We start from the raw sequence: 21698 nt of genomic DNA on the forward strand, positions 1-21698 counted from the left end.
TGTAAGTATGTCTACTTTATTTCATAATTGTAGTTACTATGCATAGTCACCAAACACGAGATCTTGAATTTGACGCAATACTTCCGTCTATCAGCCGTGCTTGCCGTGTTTTCACATCAGCATTGTCCACTTCAATTTGAACGGCTTGAGATCAGAATTTAATTTTAGAAGTTACGCATAATGTTTTTGGCAGTCACCAGACTTTTGTTACCAAATCTTTTTGTTGTTGATATGTATAAATACTTAATTTGCATTCCTTTCTAAAATTATAAACAATATTAGTTATAAACAAAATATTTAAATTTTATATATACTATATAATATACTTAAAACTTTCAAAAAAATTGAAAAAATAGTCGTGAAAATACTCTTCTTCAAAATACCTCAACAAAAAAATTCAGTTGTTTATAATTTTAGTGGATCAACGGTTTTAACTCATTTGAAGTTATACAGTTATACGGATACATACATACATAGTACGTATATCAACGAGACAATTAGACTCATATTTTTAGAGAAAACTGCAAATTACTTCGAAAGTAATTCTAATTTGACATTATCTGCGCCATTATTTAATGAACTCAAGTTGTTGTAATCTTATCGCCGATCAACTTCGAATGGGAGCACTTATATAAACATAGAAGCAGCGAAGCACAGTCGCGTCAACACATTTTATATACAAATAAACTGCAGTTGCGATCGGAAATTTATACTGTATCCACTAAAAATAATTTACTACCAAATATCTGTTTTTGGTTTTAATATATATAGTTCAAAATACGTGAAATATATTGACCAAATTTTGGGTAGAATCTAGAATTTTTAGATTAATTTCAAGCATTGACTTAAAACAATAAGAAAATGTTTTAAAATTTTTGTTTTTACTTTAATTTTATTTCTTTACCTTATTTTTCCGTTATATTTGAAGCTTTTGCAACAGACTTTCCATTATTAGATTATAATCTGATATTGACAATATTAAAAACAATTTGGGTAACTTTGTGTCCAGTTTGAAATGGAATCAAAATTAATTAGTTTTAAAACTGTGTGATAAGTTCCATAGTTTTTTTTGTAGAAAAAATTTAAAAAACGTTAATCTTATCACTTAATGGTAATTAATTCTCTCTTTAGTCGATTTTGCATTCGGTAGATAAGCCACATATTAATATTAAAAAATATAAGAATGAAATATTTTGAATTAAAATATTTTATATTTAATTTTATTTAATATTTCAATGTAAGAAGTAAGTATTTAAATTATTGTCTCCTCTCTATTTTATGTAAATGGTATTTATAAGGGGTTTCAAGGTTGTTAAACTCATCCATTCAGACATACGAGTATAAGTCTTTTAGTAAATCGTGTAACATGGGACCATGCGTGGATTCAGAAAAGTTTTATAAATGTTACATATGAGAAGGGTGGCGAATTTTTGAATTCAAAAATTGTGGATTTAAAATTAAATTTTTATTTATTTTTTATTTTTTAATCTGGTTTGTGGGATTAAATTTTTCTTATTTCTTTTTTTAATCCAGTTAGTGGGATTAATTTTTTTAATCACGTATTTGGAATCACAAAATAATAAAAAAATAATTTGAATGTTAATTCTATTATTTTGTTGATGCATTATTTGCAAGCCAATTATTAGTCAATGAGCAATATTAAAATCAAAGTTTCAATTTAATATTAAATTTTTAAAATGTTCGTGATTCGTTTAAAATATTTTCTAACATAATTTCAAAAAGTAGAAGATAGAATCGAAAATATAATGAAATACAAACATACCTTAATGCATAAGTGATTTTTATACTGAAAAATTTAGTTTCGATACAAGTTACAGAATAGTTGCCGAGAACTCTAATGAAATTGAAACTCAGCACATACATGAATGTGTTTGAGATTTTAAAATTTCAACAAAAATCGTTTAAATATTCTTTAGTCATCGATATCTTACATTTAATATATGTGACCTGGTCTACGAAAAGGGAGCTAACGTGCAAAAACTAGTTTTCTGGGAAAAGCTGTTAAAAATAATCGTCAGTTTCTCGTTATCTCATTAATTGTTCTCCTTTTTTTTGACACCTAAGCCCCCTTTCCGTAGACCAGGTCACATACTTATACTACCGTAGGCTATTAATCGAAATTCAGAACATACCTGAGTGTATACACGAGTTGGTGACAGATTTAGCTTTGATAAAAAAACAGTTAGTTAGAGTTATATTGCAATAACGTTACGTTCTGCTTGAACGTAAGTATTAGGATAGTCACGTGATAAATAATTCCAATCATGTTATAAACTTCATTATGACACTAAAAGTTGATAAAAAGAAATCCAAAATTTCATATGCGTCACAATCTTTATCTCGACCTCGGATGGTTTATTAACTTCTAAACAGCTACTTGCGTTAACATTTAGCGGTTAAAATCTAGATAAATATAATTCTAGACTCTTTTATGCTATGGGAAATTGAAAATTGTTTTTCAAAAATGGTGAACATTTGTGCCTAGAAGTAATACCATCGGGTGGAAACTTGTCCAAGACCACATATATTTTAAAATCGATTTCGTCGAACAAAGGATGTTTCTTAAAATATTGTTTTGCCAACACTGCAAAGTATTTCTTAATCAGTGATCCTGGCATGTTGCAAGAGTACGAAATGTTCGCTTACAACCGAACTTAGCTCTTCCTTACTTATTTCAATGTAACTTTATTCAGTTAAATATTATAAACAAAAGAATTTAAGAAACGATTTAGTGAATATTTAACTTTTCTTTATTTTTTTAGTGCACTATATTCAAAAAATTAGTTTATTTAACAAATTTTAGTTGTGGGTATTAAAATTTGCCGACCAGTTTGCGAAACCCTGCATTTATATACTATATATGTATATAATATTTATTTATATGAGCACATAAGCATATTTGTTGTTAGCTAAGTGTGCTAAACTTGTGCGTATGTTCACAGTTATATATGAGACATATATATATATAATTACTACCTTGTTGCTGATTGCATAGACAATAGCAGGATGAAAGAAAAATACATAAACTGTTAAAACAAAGTCGGCGCCAACTGCAAATAATCTCACTGCGTTTGCCTTTAAAGCTTACTTGTGTGGCATCCTACATTGTGCGGCAAATACTTGTAGGTACTTATAGTGGCTTATATGAATGTAAATATGTATGAATATGTGTATATACATAGAAGCGCAAGCATATGGACCGCTGCTTATTAAATATATATACATATATGTATATTAATATTTCATACTTATGTTATAATATATTTGTGTGTGTTTGTACTTATAAGCGTACTTGAACTTATATATGTATGTACATTGTTGCTGGTAATCTCTATCTATGTCTCTATGTATGAGAATATATAAGCAGAAAAATATTTTTGGTTACTCTGTACGCATGTACATACTTGTACATATGTACATATATACTTTTTACGTATGTGTATGTATAACTATTGTACATAAAACAATATGGCGAAAAGTGAACAACAGCATTCATTTGCTTCATCTCTGCTGGCTGCTGCTGACAATTTCTGCATTTCGCTATTTACTATCCGCCATTTATCGTTTAAACATTTGCACTCTCGCACACACACTCTCACACACAAAAATGTATGTACTGTTGCTACATACATACATATGTACATACATACATACATACATACATACGCTCTGCCGTGGCATATCATTTGTGTCACATTAAGATCAATTGTAAAATATACAAATATGAACTTGCTGACCATCCTGTAAGACATAAATAAAACAACTTTTGACGCCTCTTCAACTTTCTGCCGTCTGTCGTCACCGCCACCATTTCCATGTCCACCACCATCGCCACCACACCGCCAACATTACCAACATTTTACACCGCTTTACACATTGTACGCTTTCGTAAGTGCGGTGAAAAGCATTGCGCCTTGTCGTCACATCCGCAAAAGCGTTGCATATTCACCCACTCACAGCGCTGCCGCAAACCGTAACCGAATAACCGTACAACCGGAAGCCGACGCAAAAATCGTGATATTTCTTTCGCAATCATAGTATGTGTTCGGCCGTCGGTGAACACATTGTTGCGTTGTCAAAATATTTGCAGTAGCCGAAAAATTCAAAAAATTACGGAATTATACGAGTATTCTTAGTGCAGTTTACGACGGCACGGCAGGTGCGTTTCAAATAGTAAATGTAATAAAATGGAAGAAATAAATATAACAAATAAATGTTAATACATTGCGATTGAAGTGGTTTAATGCGTGATTTTCTAGCAATTGCTGTGGTAATTTTAAAGCACGTGACATAACGCGGATAAACATAACTTTTGATACATAAGCGAAGCATATTCCGGTGCAAATTATACAAATAGTACTTGAATTCATGAATGTCTCAAAAAATTTATAAAATACTTGCATTTTTTTGTTAATTTTGCAAGAAGTACAATTGAAATAATTCAGAAAGTACAATAAGAACTCGGCTTCAAAATTTTTAAAAAATTAAAATAATATCGAATACAAAGCAAAAACTTAAAAAACAACTAATGTTTTGAACAACTGGACTCTAATTTTATTTAATTACTTCACCTCTCCAACAACATTGATAGCTCGTACTATTACAAACGGATAATTATAAGGAAGTTTAAAAATTCGTAGTGGTTCTACGAGAGTGCGCCAGTAGAATTGAGTGAATATTTTTTGCAGTTAGACCTTATCATCAGACAAAGCTAAATTTAATACAAATATGCAAATACATGCAAAATACTGCAAAAATAGTATCGAAAAGTTAGAAACTTAGAAGAATTTTGAAAAAAAAAATAGGAAAACCGTTAACTTCGGTTGTATCGAAGCTATAATACCACAATTACAGAAAATTCCTTACGCGATCTAAATTTTGATAGGTCAGCATGCATGCCAGCTACAGTAACTCGATCTGAAGAATTTCTTCGAAAATTTTATCATTGTCTTATATTATAAATAATGCCAAAATTCGTAAAGATATCTTGTCGAACAAAAAAATTTTCCAAACAAGCACTTGATTCCGATCGATATCGGCGGTTCCATCAAATGAAAGTGGAGGAAGGGATGTCGAACGTATGAGGATGTTAATAAGTATGCGACTATTTCTTGCGACTGTTTCTAGTACATCTAATGTAATTTTTTTATGTTGAAAGATATAGAAAATTTGATAATTAACCTTCGAAATATTTTCAAAGTCTCTCCCATTGTATGCGTTAGAAACCAAACTCTCTCCTAGACGTTTCCCTCTAGCATTACTAATTTTTTGTTTTACTTTCAATATTTTTTAGGAAATGAACAACTGCTACTTTAATGAAGATATGCTATAAATTATAGTGTTTACTCGACTTCTCCTAGCTTTATGATATGTAGTATGTCACTGTGTTATGAAAGTTCAGGAAAAGTATTATATTAAATTTTTCGCTGTGGCAAAAGTTGTAAAATTTTTCTGTTCAATTTTTAAAATTACAATATGATCGGCGTTAAAAGCTTTCTACAAAATTTTTCCCATAATCTTTTAGTATGAAATAGCCCGAACCCTGTCTTGCTGCATGTTCATGTTGAAAAGTCCACGGCCTTGAATTGAGAAAACGTTTGCAGGCATATATGCTCTAGTACGAGATATTGTGGTACCAGAGAGCTTACTCTCTTAAAATTCAAGGTAATGGGTTAACTGCGCTTCATTCAACCACAGTTAGTGCATATTTTTCTGTTATCATGTGCAGGTTTTGGCGTCATGAACTCTTTGAGGGATACTGTTAAAATTGGTGGAAATACCCGCTCGTTATATTAAATTTATCATGATTTCGTTTTCTAAAATTTTTGAATTGGTCAATTTCCAATGATTATCAAACGGAAGCTTAGTGGAGTAGTATTAGATAATATTCTATATGTATACATAGATACCGAAATTTATAAGACAAATCAGTTTAACAAATAGTCATATATTTCCCCACCGATATTATTTCATATAATAACGGAACTCGGCGAAGACACAAGATAAAATGCATCAGACTAAAGAGTGCTCATTTTGTTTGTAGGATCATTAGCTTCATTTAGACTGCCTTAAATATCAATTCGTTCAGGTGTTGGTATTGACACGGGTATTGTTTCAGTTAGTGACCAACGCAAAACCGTAGACCGAATCAGCTGATATGACCTATCTTATGAGTGCTCAATGTAAATGACCGTTTCCACAGTCCATGTACGTGGATATCCGCAAAAATTGGAGTTTTCCCGTTCAGTCAGCTGATTGCTCTCTTACATCAAAGGGCTGTCAGTCTCGCTGTATTGTAGTAATTAAAAATAAACTTCAATACTACATTTGAAATATTCATAAACTAACACGGTATCAAAATCGAATACTATTATTTTATATTTATAAATGGGTAGACTATTTATTTTATTTGGATTCTAGTACATAACTTTCTATAATTGAAATGCTAGATGTGTGCAAAACCATGTATATAAATTCAGGAAAGGAAACATTGCTCAAATGTGAACAAAAGAGAACAACAGATTTCTAAGTTGTCATTACGGAGATAAATTTTGACGAATTTTATTTCGCCGGTACGTCGGTCACTAAAATGATCAAATGTGAACAAACGTTGTCTCAACGGGCAAAAGTTATGACAAATTTTGTTTGATACGGGTAGTACGTCGGAACGTCAGCCACTAATTGGAGCATAAAAGCGGGAGTATACGTACAGTTTTAAAATCATCTGGAAAAGATCTAACCCATCGAGACCGTTTCGGAAACTTTTGCCTGAAGTTAGATGCTTCCACATTTTAACCTAGATGAGAAAAATTTCTTTCGAGCATTCGATCACTTTGTCATAGAACGTAAACCATGTTGCAGGTTTCCCTTCGACAAAATCGCAATTTGGAAGTAAAACACAAAAATTATAAAAAACTGATTTTTGCTTCTATCAAAAAATCAGAGCGCGAAAAAATTTCAATTCTAACTCAGAAAAAATTTGTGGAGTAACATCTCTAATATTGATGTAAGGAAGGACTACGTACGGGTGTAATCGAACATTTCATACTCTTACAACTTGCCAGGATCACAACCGCTATATCCTCAGGTGCATTTAGTCTGTTAGTTACATGGAGTCTAGGGCAAGTTTTCAAATTATCCATTTTAAGTACAAAGATATACTGTTTTTAGAAAAAAAACGCTCACTCAATTTCTTTAAAATTGCTCCCAAATTGCCGATATATGTTATGTACTTAGCATAAAGTCAACTGGAAGTTTGAAAATCTTCATATTCGGTATATGGGAGCTATGGAAGTGTTGACCCAATTCAGCACATTTTTAACAAAAAGTGTATATTAACATCTAAGAAAACTTTCCCCGAATTTCAATAACAAATTTCACAGCTAGACCGTTATTTTGGTAAAAAGAACGCACTGGGGTCCACATATTGGGTACGTCGGGGCTTGAATAGTTATGGTCCGATTTTGACAATTTTTCGACTCCATCTGGCTTAGCTCAAAGGACTATTTGTGTGAAGCTTTGAATATTGATTGGGGCTTGATTTGTGTAACCTTAAATGAAGGAATCATATGGAATTTAAATTGTGTTATATTTTATATTGGGACAAAAAAAGCACCAGGAAATTGTAATTAAATTCCCTTGATAAATTATATTTTAATAAATGTATTTTGCTAAGTTCGTAATATGAGGGTGAACAGTCAACCAGTTTGTTTACACCAGCTGCGTAAGTCGGTGCACCTCAGTAGTGCGTTGCGATTTGTACAATAGATAAAAATATCGAACAAAGAATTTGTCTCAAATTTTGTATTTCTAATAAAATTTCGTGTGCGGAATCATTGCTAATCTAAGAAAATGCTTACGGTGATTCAGTTTCATCAAAAACACAAGCTTACGAGTAGTATAAAGCCTTGAAAGACATTCGAGCGATTGCTGAAGACATGCCTCGTTCTGGACGACCTTCACCCTTTTCAAAATATTTTGATGAAAGTATTAAAAAAAGTGAAGGAAGGAAGGGCTCGACATCTCTCGCGAATCCGTTCGAATGATTTGGTGGATATTTTGGCTATGCAACTCGTTCTTGCTCGACTTGTCACGATAAAGCTAAAAATAGTACGATTGTGACCGAATTTAAGACCAACAAGTAAGGAAGGGCTAAGTTCGGGTGTCAACGAACATTTTATACTCTCGCATGATAAAGTGATAATCGAGATTTCATTATCCGTCATTTATGTACATATTTTTTTATTTTGCTGTAAAATTAATTAGATTAGTAGTTCCTGAGATATGGTTTTTGGTCCATAAGTGGGCGACGCCACGCCCATTTTCAATTAAAAAAAAAACCCGGGTGCAGCTTCCTTCTGCAATTTCTTCCGTAAAATTTAGTGTTTCTGACGTTTTTTGTTAGTCGGTTAACGCACTTTTAGTGATTTTCAACATAACCTTTGTATGGGAGGTGGGCGTGGTTATTATCCGATTTCTTCCATTTTTGAATTGTATATGGAAATGCCTGAAGGAAACGAATCTATAGAGTTTGGTTGACATGGCTATAGTACTTTCCGAGATATGTACAAAAAACTTAGTAGGGGGCGGGGCCACGCTCACTTTTCCAAAAAAATTACGTTCAAATATGCCCCTCCCTAATGCGATCCTTTGTGCCAAATTTCACTTTAATATCTTTATTTATGGCTTAGTTATGACACTTTATAGGTTTTCGGTTTTCGCCATTTTGTGGGCGTGGCAGTTGGCCGATTTTGCCCATCTTCGAACTTAACCTTCTTATGGAGTTTCATCATGATATCTCAATTTTTACTCAAGTTACAGCTTGCACGGACGGACGGACAGACGGACGGACAGACAGACATCCGGATTTCAACTCTACTCGTCACCCTGATCACTTTGGTATATAAAACCCTGTATCGAGGATTTCGAAAAATCGTTGGCGTATGTTTATTTCATCTAGTGATATAACATGGTTATACTGTCATTTGTGCACAGACTGATGGATATCTTAAAATCAAGTCGTTTCAGGGTTTTGATAATTTTAAATTAAACTAAAACATATACATAAAATGCCATAACTATTAAGATACACCATAGAACTGTGGTTTGGCACAGGGGATCGCAGGTACAAGTAGCACTTGTGGGCTTCATATTTTGAAAAAAAAAAGTTGTGAAACCGCCCTCAAAAGCACTGCCAACGGCACTGTAAAAATGGATGAAATCGGCTGATAACGCCGCCCACTCCACATATAACGGTACTGTTAAAAACTACTAAAAGCGCGACAAATACGCCAGAGACATTAAATTTTACCCCGAGATGGTTGTAAGGCCTTACAGGAGATCACATATCTCGGAACTCGCTTATGTTACAGTGTGAAAATGGGATATAACGGACTAAAACCAAGCCTACTTCCAATATAACACAATTTTAGATTCCATCTGATTCATTCATTTTCCAGTATATAATTCAAGAAGCAATAATTACTTCTTCTTTACTTGTTCATTCAAATTTCGTAGTTCCTTTACGCAACGTTTATGTTTTCTAACTTTGAACTCGTAAAATTTTTTTATCAAAATTCTCAAACAATACTCCAAATCGTTTTTTTCTATACTTTTACGCACTATCTTCGAATATCAATAGCTCGCTGTTAACCAACATACACGCGTAAGCATAAGGCGCATGAAAGCTCTTTTTTTTTATAAAAAACAACCTTTTAATTTCGATACGCGTAGTCATCATATTTATAAATAGTAAATATACACGTAGAAGCGGCACTTGCATAAGAATGGTAGAATGTACGTAAGTCGGTATATGTGTATGAGTGTGTATGTGAGTAGGTAATAAAAGGTATTTATTGAGGGGCCGCGTTGTTGCACAGACGTAAGCAGCTGATAGGGTCTTCTAAACAACTCGAGCGGCAACTGATATAGAGAACAAACAAACCCAAAGAGGAGCAAAACAGATATTTAGATAGTAGCACTCGAAAGAAGTGGAGAAGGTGTTTTAGAATTGCAAGGTAAACGCGCTTGTATGTATGTACATATGTACCAATGTGTTTGCTTATATGTGATTCATGTTGGTGTGTATATTTGTAAGTACCCAATAGCAATATCATGAATACCAATTTCAATTCAAGGTGATAAGAGGCGACTACTTTAAATCGTCATATCTTCATATATGTAAGTATATATGTATGTATGTATGTATATACAAACATATAAACGTATATGCATTAATATCTTTTGAATATGAAACAATCTTACGGCCACCACCTCCTCGATAGCGCATCTGGACTTGGGTCGACAGAAAGGCGGTAAACATTGTGGTTTTACCGTAAAAGCGGTGCGGTTGTGCTATTAAACGGCTCGGAGTTAAATTGTGTAAATATATAAGAAAGAAATATGCATATATGCTTACATGAAAGTTACTACATAAATATGTGTGAGTGTGTATGTGCAAAGCATTAACGCGCAGCTTTTAATTAGACAAATTATTTTGCTTTAAATCGCTAAATCTAATTCTATGTAAATACGACAAATATATAATAATATTTGTATATAATACAAGTATATACAAAGTTAGTAAAATTTTAATATAAAACCAAATTATAGCAACTCGAAAACACGTGCAAAAAACTGAAAAAAATTAAAAATTGATTTATTACTAAAAATAATATAAAAAAAATTAAAATTAAAACCAATAAAAACCCAACGTTCAAAAATTAAAAAAAAAAAACAAAAAACATATTAATAAGTAAAATAAAAATTAATTAATCGCACCCTCCTCCAAATACCGACGGCAATTCGTGCACATATACGAGCATAAACAATACCGTCGGTATATACTTATGTACATGTTCGGTATTCTGTATGTGCGCGCATCCTTTAAACGTCATTAAAGACGGTGCCAAGTCAGCCTCAAAGGCTGAAAAGTGAATACACACCTGCCTACGCACATACCCACACACATAAGTGTTAATTTTATTGCTGATGCTCATTTCCGTGCGTTGTGCGCGTGTATGTGTGCGTCCGTGTATGTCAATAGATAATTACAAAATTTGTTGATGTTTGTGTGGAGTAGTCTGCATTATATTAGCATTACAATAGTAAACGTGTTGCATTAGCAATGATGCAAACTTTGAAACCGCCACCACCACTATTACAACACCACCATCAACACCAGCCGCCGCCGCAGCCACAGCCGCAGCCTCATTCGTCATTGGCCTCGTCATTGTTTAGTAGCAGCAACATTTCTATTATGAATAATCATATCCATCAGCCGCAGCAACAACAACAACAACAACCACATCCTCTGCTGCATAATCATCAGAATCCACAAACGATGATGCAACAACCGCAGCCCAGTCACCTAGTACCTCCTTTGCCTACGCTGCCAACGCTGCCTATATTGCCGCCGCTGCCGCCTACACTGACGCCACAGGCTCCCACAATAATGAATAGCAGCATAGGTAAAGCTATTGGTAGTAGGAGTATTCTACAGCATAATCACAATTCCACAAGTCAACAGCAGCGGCAAGACAACAATAACCTGACTGTTGCCGGTGTCCATCTTGACGATGAACCAAGTCCTGAAATGGTGCTCGCTTTGATCTCAAGGAATCGTGCGCTCGAGGGTAAGTCATTCAGTTTGAGCAACTAAATCGCATGAATTAGACCACCTGTCCATCAAATGGGTAGAAAAGCAACAAACAAAAAACAAAAAGTAATTCCATTAAATAGTAAGGTTGTAGTTACAGCTGTGCGCACATAAATAGTAGTGTATGAAGCTTGACTAACAAGTGACTTGTCAAGTGAGTTTTAGTTTTCTTAGAAAAATTTTAGGATATAAAAAATGTATTGAAGATAATTACTTTTTTATAAAGAATTCGTATTACAATATTTTTTATCCATGTCTTTAAGGAAATAGTAAGATGGATCAAAACTTAAAAAGAAAAACAAGAAATAACGTTAAGGTCGGTGGCCTCGAAGCTATCTACCCTTTAAAAATACAAAATACTCCTTACAATAACTTGATTTTAATGGTGGCAGCTATATGTTTTGCCTTGGACAATAACTCACGCCAAATTCGGCGAAGAAATCTCGTCAAATTAAGGAGTTCCTCACAGATTGCACCAATCGGCAATAATCCATGCCAAATTTCGTAAAGATATTTTGTGAAATAAAAAGTTACTATACAATGATCGAAAAGTGTATGACAGCCACATATACATATGTTTTAGGCGTCCACAACTTTGCTCAGCTTTGGCAATTAAAAGTTCGTATCTTTTTAAAGAAAAGAGCAAGAACATAACAGAAAAAAGTACAATCATGGATGATACATTATATGATGATAGCGATATTCCAACTTTTCCTTACCATGTTTGCAGAATTGGTTTTGTACTTCAAAATAGGCCTCAGTCTCAGCAATTTCTTTTCAGTGAACATTTTCTTTAGCTTTGAAAACAAGAAAAAGTCACTGGGTGTCAGTTCTAGAAATAGTAAGCATTACAATTTTGCCATACTTGTGGCATATTCTCTTTGAGTTCACTCCATTACGCTGTGAGATGTTGACCTTTCGCTAGGGAACGGTGTTGTGGATACCGCGTGAAATCTCGGTATTCAGCAATTCCGTATTGTTTCAATTTTCTCTTTTTCTTGCGTTCACCTCCCGTCCTAGGCCGCGGTTTTCCAATCTTCAAAGCACTTAAAAATGTAATATTTGTGTTTCGGTTCTTCGGTTTTGGGAACAAAAAAGTCAGTGGGCCAGGTCTGAGGAATACGGTGGCTGCGGCATCATTAGTGTGTGTTTTTGGCCAAATATTTGTTATATCTGGCGGATTGTTTCGCGCAAATTGCCTAAAACTTGCAGGTGATATTCGTTATTGATCGTACGATTCTTTGGCAAGCACTCATGATAGATGACGTCCATGCAAACGAAGAAAACTCTAAACAAAATCTTCACATTCGACCTAACTTGGCGCGCTTTTTTCGGTCTTGACGGGGCTTTGACTTTATTGAGCTTTCATAGCCATAAACCCATTATTCATCACCCATTATGGCTATCTGGAGCAGATCTGGGTCGACGCAGACTGAGTCCATCATCTCCTGACCAATGTCAACGCGACGCTATTTTTGGTCGAAAGTAAGCAATTTCGGCATAAAAATTGGAGACGAACCAAAGCGCGTCCAAGTAAAAAAGCTTTACCGAATTAACTATACATTCAAAATGGCCGACCTTGTCAGCATAAGTAAAGGATATGATGATCAACATAACGCAACAAAACAATTAAAAATCGAAAAATTCGCAAAAATTAAAAATTCGCAATACTTTTTGTACAAATCTCGTACATATTTAAGCATGATCAGCATGACGAGCTGAGTCGACTTAGCCAAGACAAGACAACGGTGAAAATCTCCGAAGAAATTGTTCGGATCAGTTCACTATAGCATATAGTTCCATGTGAACTGATTGGTCAAAATCAAGTTATTTAACGAACATTTTGTATTTATGAACGGGATTATAACTTCGGTGCAACCAAAGTTAACGTTTTTAACTTGTTTTTCTAACAGTTTTCAACACTCGATTCAAAAGAAAAATATTCATATAATTTTATCTTTCTATACTATTTTTACTTCTCGACTTAGCACTCGATGAGCTAAACATCATCATGATAGAAAGCTAAAAAACCTTCCATATGAATTCAACGAGAGAGATTAGAGTTGTTATTGTTTACCCATTGTCAGCATGATGTGTATGAAACGAAATCAAGTTTTTTATGAAAAGTTCAGGACAAATTGTGAGTTCCCCGTCAATGCAACTGTCGTATTGCTATTTTAACGAACTGAACTGTAGCTATATATGTATGTATCTAAGACCGGGAATAAGAAAATCTGAAAACCTTGATGTGTACATTTCTTTAATTTATTATTATGTGTTGAACATAGCGAAATAGCAGAAATGCAAAGCAAAAGTTGTAAGTTGTAAACTTAAGATAGTGATATTATTAATATATACATATATATATACACACACACATGTATATAAATATATATATATATTAATCTCTCAAGTACTAATTCTAATTTTGTTAACACTTATTGGAACTATGAACTGAAATTGTTAGCAAGACATTACATTTTTCTCGTCCACCACAATATGTTGTACTGGGTGGTCCGTTAGTGAATTACTTGCACGTGCTTGTAATATGAGTATAATAAAACTCTCTACTTCAAGTTCTTAGTTATACAACCGCTTGAGTTAATTGGAGCACTCTCTATGCTTTTATATTTATCTTATTGGGGCTTATATCTATTTGAAAATATTATCTAAATGAAATTTCATTTCTGGGTTCATTTTGTAACAGAGGCAAGGGGGTTAAATCTGCAGAAATCGCTGGATGGGGAAGAAACTCACACTAGGTTATTGATGTTGCGTTCGCAGTTGAAAAACTTCTTGCGAATCGCTAGATCCTACAATTTCCGGCCTTCAAAAGTTACAAATTCCTCTTTGTTAGACATTTGACAGTGGTTTTACTAAAGATGCAAATCGAGTGTGATGTTTTCCTTCGAACGGATTCAAGATTTGTATACTCTCACAAGATATGGCTCAGTGTATAATAGTTTTGTTCACGTGACGGTGGTTTTAAACATTTGAAGGTTCAATCGAGGGTAGATTTAGGGTTATATACATATGTACATATAAAATAAAAAAAAACAAGTAAGGAAGGGCTAAGTTCGGGTGTCACCGAACATTTTATACTCTCGCATGATAAAGTGATAATCGAGATACTGTTATTAGCAACTTTTTTGCAAGAGTATAAAAATGATGTCCTCTGAATTACATGAAAATGTCTGAGAGATTTACCGATATTGTCAGTGAAAAATTAGGTTATGTTAGGTTAGGCACTGAGTTCTTCGTGTTCGATATCAGGGACCTGCAAAAGTTATAGTCCGATCACGACAATTTTTCCACAAGGGTTACCTCAGCTCAAATACCATATTTGTGTAAAGTTTTATTCCGCTATCATCATTGGTTCCTAATGTATATATTATACAGAGAAGGCATCAGATGGAATTCAAAATAGCGTTATATTGGAAGAAGGCGTAGTTGTGAACCGATTTCACCCATATTTCGTACATGTCAAATATTATATACCGAATTTCATTGAAATCGGTCGAGTAGTTCCTGAGATATGGTTTTTGGTTCATAAGTGGGCGACGCCACGCCCATTTTCAATTTTTAAAAAAAGCCTGGGTGCAGCTTCCTTCTGCCATTTCTTCCGTAAAATTTAGTGTTTCTGACGTTTTTTGTTAGTCGGTTAACGCACTTTTAGTGATTTTCAGCATAACCAATGTATGGGAGGTGGGCGTGGTTATTATCCGATTTCTTCCATTTTTAAACTGTATATGGAAATGCCTGAAGCAAACGACTTTGTAGAGTTTGGTTCTCGTAGCTATAGTAAATTCCGAGATATGTATAAAAAACTTAGTAGGGGGCGGGGCCACTCCCACTTTTCCAAAAAAATTACGTTAAAATATGCCCCTCCCTAATGCGATCCTTTGTGCCAAATTTCACTTTAATATCTTTATTTATGGCTTAGTTATGACACTTTATAGGTTTTCGGGTTTCGCCATTTTGTGGGCGTGGCATCTTCGAACTTAACCTTCTTATGGAGCCAAGAAATACGTGTACCAAGTTTCATCATGATATCTCAATTTTTATTCAAGTTACAGCTTGCACGGACGGACGGACAGACGGACGGACGGACAGACAGACATCCGGATTTCAACTCTACTCGTCACCCTGATCACTTTGGTATACATAACCCCATATCTGACTCTTTTAGTTTTAGGACTTACAAACAACCGTTATGTGAACAAAACTATAATACTCTCTTTGGCAACTTTGTTGCGAGAGTATAAAAATGATTTAAGAGTATCTGTCCGATCGTCTATATGTCCTTGCATGAAGTATTTAATTGAGTTATTAGGTATATCAGCAAAGCAGTCCCTTTTTAGGTGAAATTTCGTACCTCAAAGTTACTTCAGGAGGTAAGGTAGTCTAGGGCAATTGATATTTTAACCATCATTAGCTTATTTATATTTCAAGAGTAAACAAAATAATTTTTCATAAAGTTATGCGTCATTGAAGTACAGGTTGGTCAAAAGGCCGCATATCGACGATTGTGTTAAAAAAAACAGTGATGGATTCTCTTTTGATTTGATTACCACAAATATCCTTATCGTAAGAGCCAACAAAACCGAACAAAAAAGTTTCATAAAAATAAAGAACGATTTTTCACTAATTTATTAATTTTCGCGATGTTTTTATAATTGTTACAAATTTTCGTTACAGCATTAGTTAGAGAGATAATTAAATATCCATTTCAAGAAAAGTAGAAAACGTAATCGACTGATTAGTAGTACTTAAGATATCGGGACGATCTCTTCGAAAAATATATTTTCGAGAAAAACCTCATAAAGTTTTTAGTTAAGGTCGATACTACGATACTAAAACGACTACAAATTTGAAAATATTTTGAAATTAGTAGTTTCTAAAAGTAGGAAAACATTTCTGAATACATATTTTAAATGCGAAAAAAATTGTTTTTTTTTTTTTTAATTCTAGTCTAAAATACATTCTTAAACGCTTTCTACTAACAGTTATATTGTATTCTTATGATTCAAAGTAACATTGTTAGCTGTATGTTTGATATTACAAGTAGAAGTCCATGGTTAAATTTTTCCACGAATAGCGAATATACTTTCAAAATATAGTAATAATTGTGGGTTTTGAAGTATGTTTATAGATAAAAAAATCTTTCTATTTGTATGTTTTTAATTACGTCTTGACTGATGGAACGTGTTCTATTCTTCCTCCCAAATACTTATTAAGAGTCACTGGGTTACTGTTGGAAAATTTTAGCTTCAAATGTTCTTTTTCCACTTATCACTTTGGCTGAAGTAATTCACGTATTATATTCAACTGATCGATAGAATTAATACATGCTTCATCATTGTGATAAAATACCTTCGCTTATTAAATTCACTTAAATAACGCAATGGTCGAACTCCAAAAGTTTTATATATTCAAGACGATAAATTGTCTGTTTTTATTGTATTTCATAAAAGTATGGAGCGATGATGTATCTAGCTGAAAAAGCTTATAAAGTATATAGTATACAAATGATTTGTGAGGCGAGCTGAGTCAAATTAGCAATAACCATAATTCGCGAACTAGTTTTTGAGATATCGATCTGAAATTTTTCACTCTTCTTATTCTACCCAAGAATCTGCTTATTTGTCAGGACCGTCGATATTGTTCAGATGAGTCCACCATAGCATAGAACTTTCAGTTAAACTGGCAGATCAAATTCAATATAAAGGTTTTCATAAAGAGATATTTTTGCCTTATTAAGTAATTTTAATTCGACCACAAGGTTCTACAATATTTGTTTTTTGGCAATATTATTTTATTTATTGGATCTGCGTTTTTTAAGCCTAACAATAAGTTATAAAATCTTATTTAGTGATTGAGCTGTAATGTAATATCCCCCACAGCTAAATACTTGGGGGTGGAGATTGACACCAAACTGTCCTGGAAAATAAATATAGAAAAAAGAATAAACAAAGCATACATGGCCTACTATACTTGTAAGAAAATCGTCAACAAGAATTGGGGCCTTAAACTACATAAGTATAATCATGTATACGGCTGTCATAAGACCTATACTTACATATGGAGCTCTGGTATGGTGGCCAGCGCTAAACAAACAATACAACATTATGTCCGACTGATGGGCTCAATGTGATCCTGCATCAACTACCAATGGACATTTTTATTCACAAAACAGCAGCTAGTGCGGCGATAAGAATAAAAGAATTGGGAAGTTGGAATCAGCAGAACTACGGACATAGTGTAATTCTAAACAAGCTCACCCTTAATAAATCAGACTACATTCTCCCAAAGTTGGATTTCAATAAACACTTCCAGGTGAGGATACCATCTAGACGAGAATGGAGAAGAGGTTCAATAGTAGAGGAAGATACCACTTCAGTCTATACCGACGGGTCCAAAATGGACTGCGGAGTAGGCACGGGGGTATTCTCCGCTGATCTAGGCATATCTCTCTCTATACGTCTACCGAACTCGGCTAGCATCTTCCAAGCAGAAGTACTAGGCATAGAAAAAGCCTGCGAAGTTCTATTAGAAAACTATATTTACGGATAGCCAGGCGGCCCTCCTGGCATTGTCTTCACCCATGACAAATTCCAGTATAGTTCACAACTGCAAGAGAGCACTAAGGTCAATAAAAGACAACCTCCAACTAAACTTGATCTGGGTTCCCGGCCACAGAAACATCTTCGGTAACGAAAAAACAGACGAGTTGGCAAAGGCAAGAGCTTTCCTCAATGAATCCGAGGCGGAACTAATACTAAGCCCGCTAGGATCGATCAAAGGAGAGATCAATAGACAATTTCAACAAATTGCAAACAACAGGTGGAAAAACATTACAAAATGCGTCATAACTAAACAATTATGGCCAACATATGACAGGAAAAGAACCAACGACTTATTAAATAGGTCAAGAAAAAGTATTTACAGAATAACAGCTACCACAACAGGACACTGGCCATTTGGGGAACATGCGTCCAAAATGGGTATGCCCTACAACGACATCTGCCGTGGCTGCGGAGTAGCACTTTCCACTTTCTCTGTGCCCAGCTCTAGCACAGATCCGACACAAAACATTCGGAATCCACCAAGAACCAAACCTTGAATGGATTTCCACCAAAAGCATATCGGACATAAGTAGTTTCATCGAAACCTCAAAATGGTTTGAGAGAGAAGGTGAAACGTAATAGCAGATACAGGAGGTTCTACGAATAGTGTATCAAAATGGCACATCAAGTGCTAATTGAGCCCGATAGGGCTGCACTCCTACCTACCTACCCATTGAGCTGTTTTGGTGATACGTTGCTCTTTAATACGCAGGCATATCTCTTCTTTTAAGGCGTGTTTGATTGCAGGAATGTATCAAAGCATTAGCCAAAGGGCTTGGGTGATCTCTGAGTTTAGATATATATTTAATTCTGCTATCTTCTACTTCTTTCTTTACCATAGGAATACCAAGGTCTTTATGGATATTTTCGTTACGCATGAACCATGATTAACACGTAATTGTTGGAAGCATTTTCGATTGGAACCTTTGTATTATATCAATATTAGTTGCACAGGTCGTACCCCACAGTTGAATGCCATATATCCAAATCGGCTTTATGACCGCATTATATAAAGGCACTTTATTGTCTAGGCTAAGTTTAGAGTTTTTATTTAATAGCCAATTTAAATTTGCAGCTCTAATCTTCATACATGTTATTTTACTAGAGATGTGTTTTCTCCACGTGAGCCTTCTATCTAGGTGAATACCAAGATATGTTACTTCGTTCGCTTGGGGTACTAAAATATTGTTTATTTTTACTGGCGGGCACATTTTTGGTCGAAGCGAAAATGTAACATGCTTACACTTCGGTTCATTCACATTTATACGCCAGTTCGCTAGCCATTCTTCGACAGAACTTAAATGCTCTGCTTTAGCAGTTTGAATTTTTTTTTTTAATTTTCCGATATCCTTCCCGAGATGATTTAAACTCAAGACCCTCTGAGCCAGATGCCATTTTATTGGCATATATAACTTTGTGAAATAAAAAATTTGTTATTTGTGATATCTTGGTTTCCACCAGCTTTCGCTTCATTAGATACTTTCAAAAAAGCTCAACAATAATTATATAGATTTCCTGCTCAGCATCTTAGCTGAAGTAGCATTGACAAATCACGTGTCTTTACACAAGGGAATGCTATGACATCGCACATAAAGGGTCTCCGAAAATTGATATTTATGAGTATAAATATTGTTTCGGTTGGGAAATGTCATATCCGCGTAACGATTGTGATTACAAGCAAATGAAAACTAAAACATTTTCTAGTTAGCAATTCAATGCTAATGCGGCTAAACTGCAAGCCATGTGCCACGTGATTGGGCGGTAAGTGGTGAACGCTCGCTCGCACTTCAAAGGCTTAGTTTAAGTTGAAAGACAATTGCAACTTGCGACGTTAAGCTGTGCCCCTACGTGCACGTGCCGCATAGCCCACGAATAACAGCTGAGGACACACGCCATCACTTTTACGCCTTCGCCGCAGCGGCGTACACGATACATGTGGGAGCGTCCAAATTCGTACATGCGCTTGTAAGTACGTGGCAAGTACAAAGTGTTGCAGGTTGCACAGTGCATTGAATAGTCGACAATCAGTTCGCACAGTGCAGTGCATAAGTTCGGTCACGCTTCTATAAAGTTTGAATGTATGTATGCAGGTTTTCTTTTTATTTTTGTTTTGCTCACTTCGTGTACTACGTACCCCGAAAAGATCAACAGGCACGAGGCATTAATATTTCCGTACGCTTTATGTTCGCTTGACTTATGTATGTATGTACTATACTACGGGTGTATTTATGTGCCGAGCGCGTTTCCCAGCAGTATATCCTTACAAAATGCATAATCCCAGCGGAGATGACGCACGTTGCGACGCCTGCTCTGTTGTTTTGACTCGTTATGTGTACTCGTACGTTTCGCAAAGCGAGCAGAAAAAATTGAATTATTTGCTTGAGGCTTTTGTGTAACCGAAAACCTGTAACCAGAAACAAATATTTTATTAACACAAGTACCTCGTGTCCGTTTGTCCGTATTCAATAAAACTCGACACAACCCCCGGGCGATGGTGACGGTTGCTTCCTTTTACAATTGTGCTTGTATATATTTGCTCGTATGTGTGTGTATGTGTAGCTACGACTTGGCTTACAAAATCCAATTTGTTGTTGTTGTACTCTCTAGTTGTTGGCATTTGTGGTGGTGTTGCTTCCTGCCGCCGTTCGCAGCGCAAACCGGATCCCACACCCACACCCTTGTTGTTGTTTGCTGATTGAGAGTAATTGTTTGCCCACTGTCAAAAATTGAGTAAATATGTTTGTCATTTCACTTGCTGCACGCACTTAACGAATTTAAACCGCTAGTTGCCTGTAAATACACGCGTCTCGGTCGCGCATCCATAACTTGGCTTTTGGGCATACGTCAATGTGGCCGCGTGCCGTTATGTACAATAGAATTATCGCGTCAAACTGTGCGATACATACATATGTATATGCACGCAAATATTTCAGCCATATATGTATGTAAATGTTCAAGTAGCACTAGGTTGAACAGCCATAGTTTTGACCTTGCGATTAATATAAGTTCGAGCGACGTAGATGTATGCAGTGGGTACAATTCCCGGCCGCTTGAAATGTTCACATTGATCCTTAGTAGATTAGATTTAGATTTATTTATGAGGAATGCACCGCGACCTTTGGTCTATTGTGCCCTCTCCTAAATCACATGGACTCACTTAGCCCCAGCACATCGATGAATTCCAATATTCTACTGGGTGCTAATGAGTCGATGCAATCCCTGTCCGGAAACATGGATCCGAGGGCCTTAATCCTGCGTCTGCAGACTGCTGTGCAGTCGATCAGCAGGTGTTCCGGTGTTTCAGGCTCCATGTCGCAGAACCGGCAGTTAGTGCAAGAAGATAGGCCCATGTTATATAAATGCCTATTTAACTTGCAGTGGCCAGTATAAAATGC

General features: G+C 35.0%; 1 protein-coding gene across 4 annotated transcripts in view; it reads left to right on the forward strand.

The window, feature by feature from the left end:
- Positions 1-3965: 3965 nt before the first annotated feature.
- LOC120769127 (LIM/homeobox protein Lhx3) overlaps positions 3966-21698 on the forward strand; it is a 97044-nt gene continuing 79311 nt past the window's right edge. For 2 of the 4 annotated variants that reach the window (XM_040095988.1, XM_040095991.1), the window contains exon 1: positions 10756-11654. In XM_040095988.1, coding sequence (XP_039951922.1) covers positions 11147-11654 — 508 coding nt within the window. In that variant the 5' untranslated portion in view covers positions 10756-11146. Of the gene's footprint in view, positions 4181-10182; positions 10201-10755; positions 11655-21698 lie in introns of those variants that run through there. The other 2 variants (XM_040095990.1, XM_040095989.1) reach the window with 2 other exon arrangements.

Source organism: Bactrocera tryoni, chromosome 2 (assembly GCF_016617805.1).
Source record: "Bactrocera tryoni isolate S06 chromosome 2, CSIRO_BtryS06_freeze2, whole genome shotgun sequence".
Classification (NCBI taxonomy): Eukaryota; Metazoa; Arthropoda; class Insecta; order Diptera; family Tephritidae; genus Bactrocera; species Bactrocera tryoni.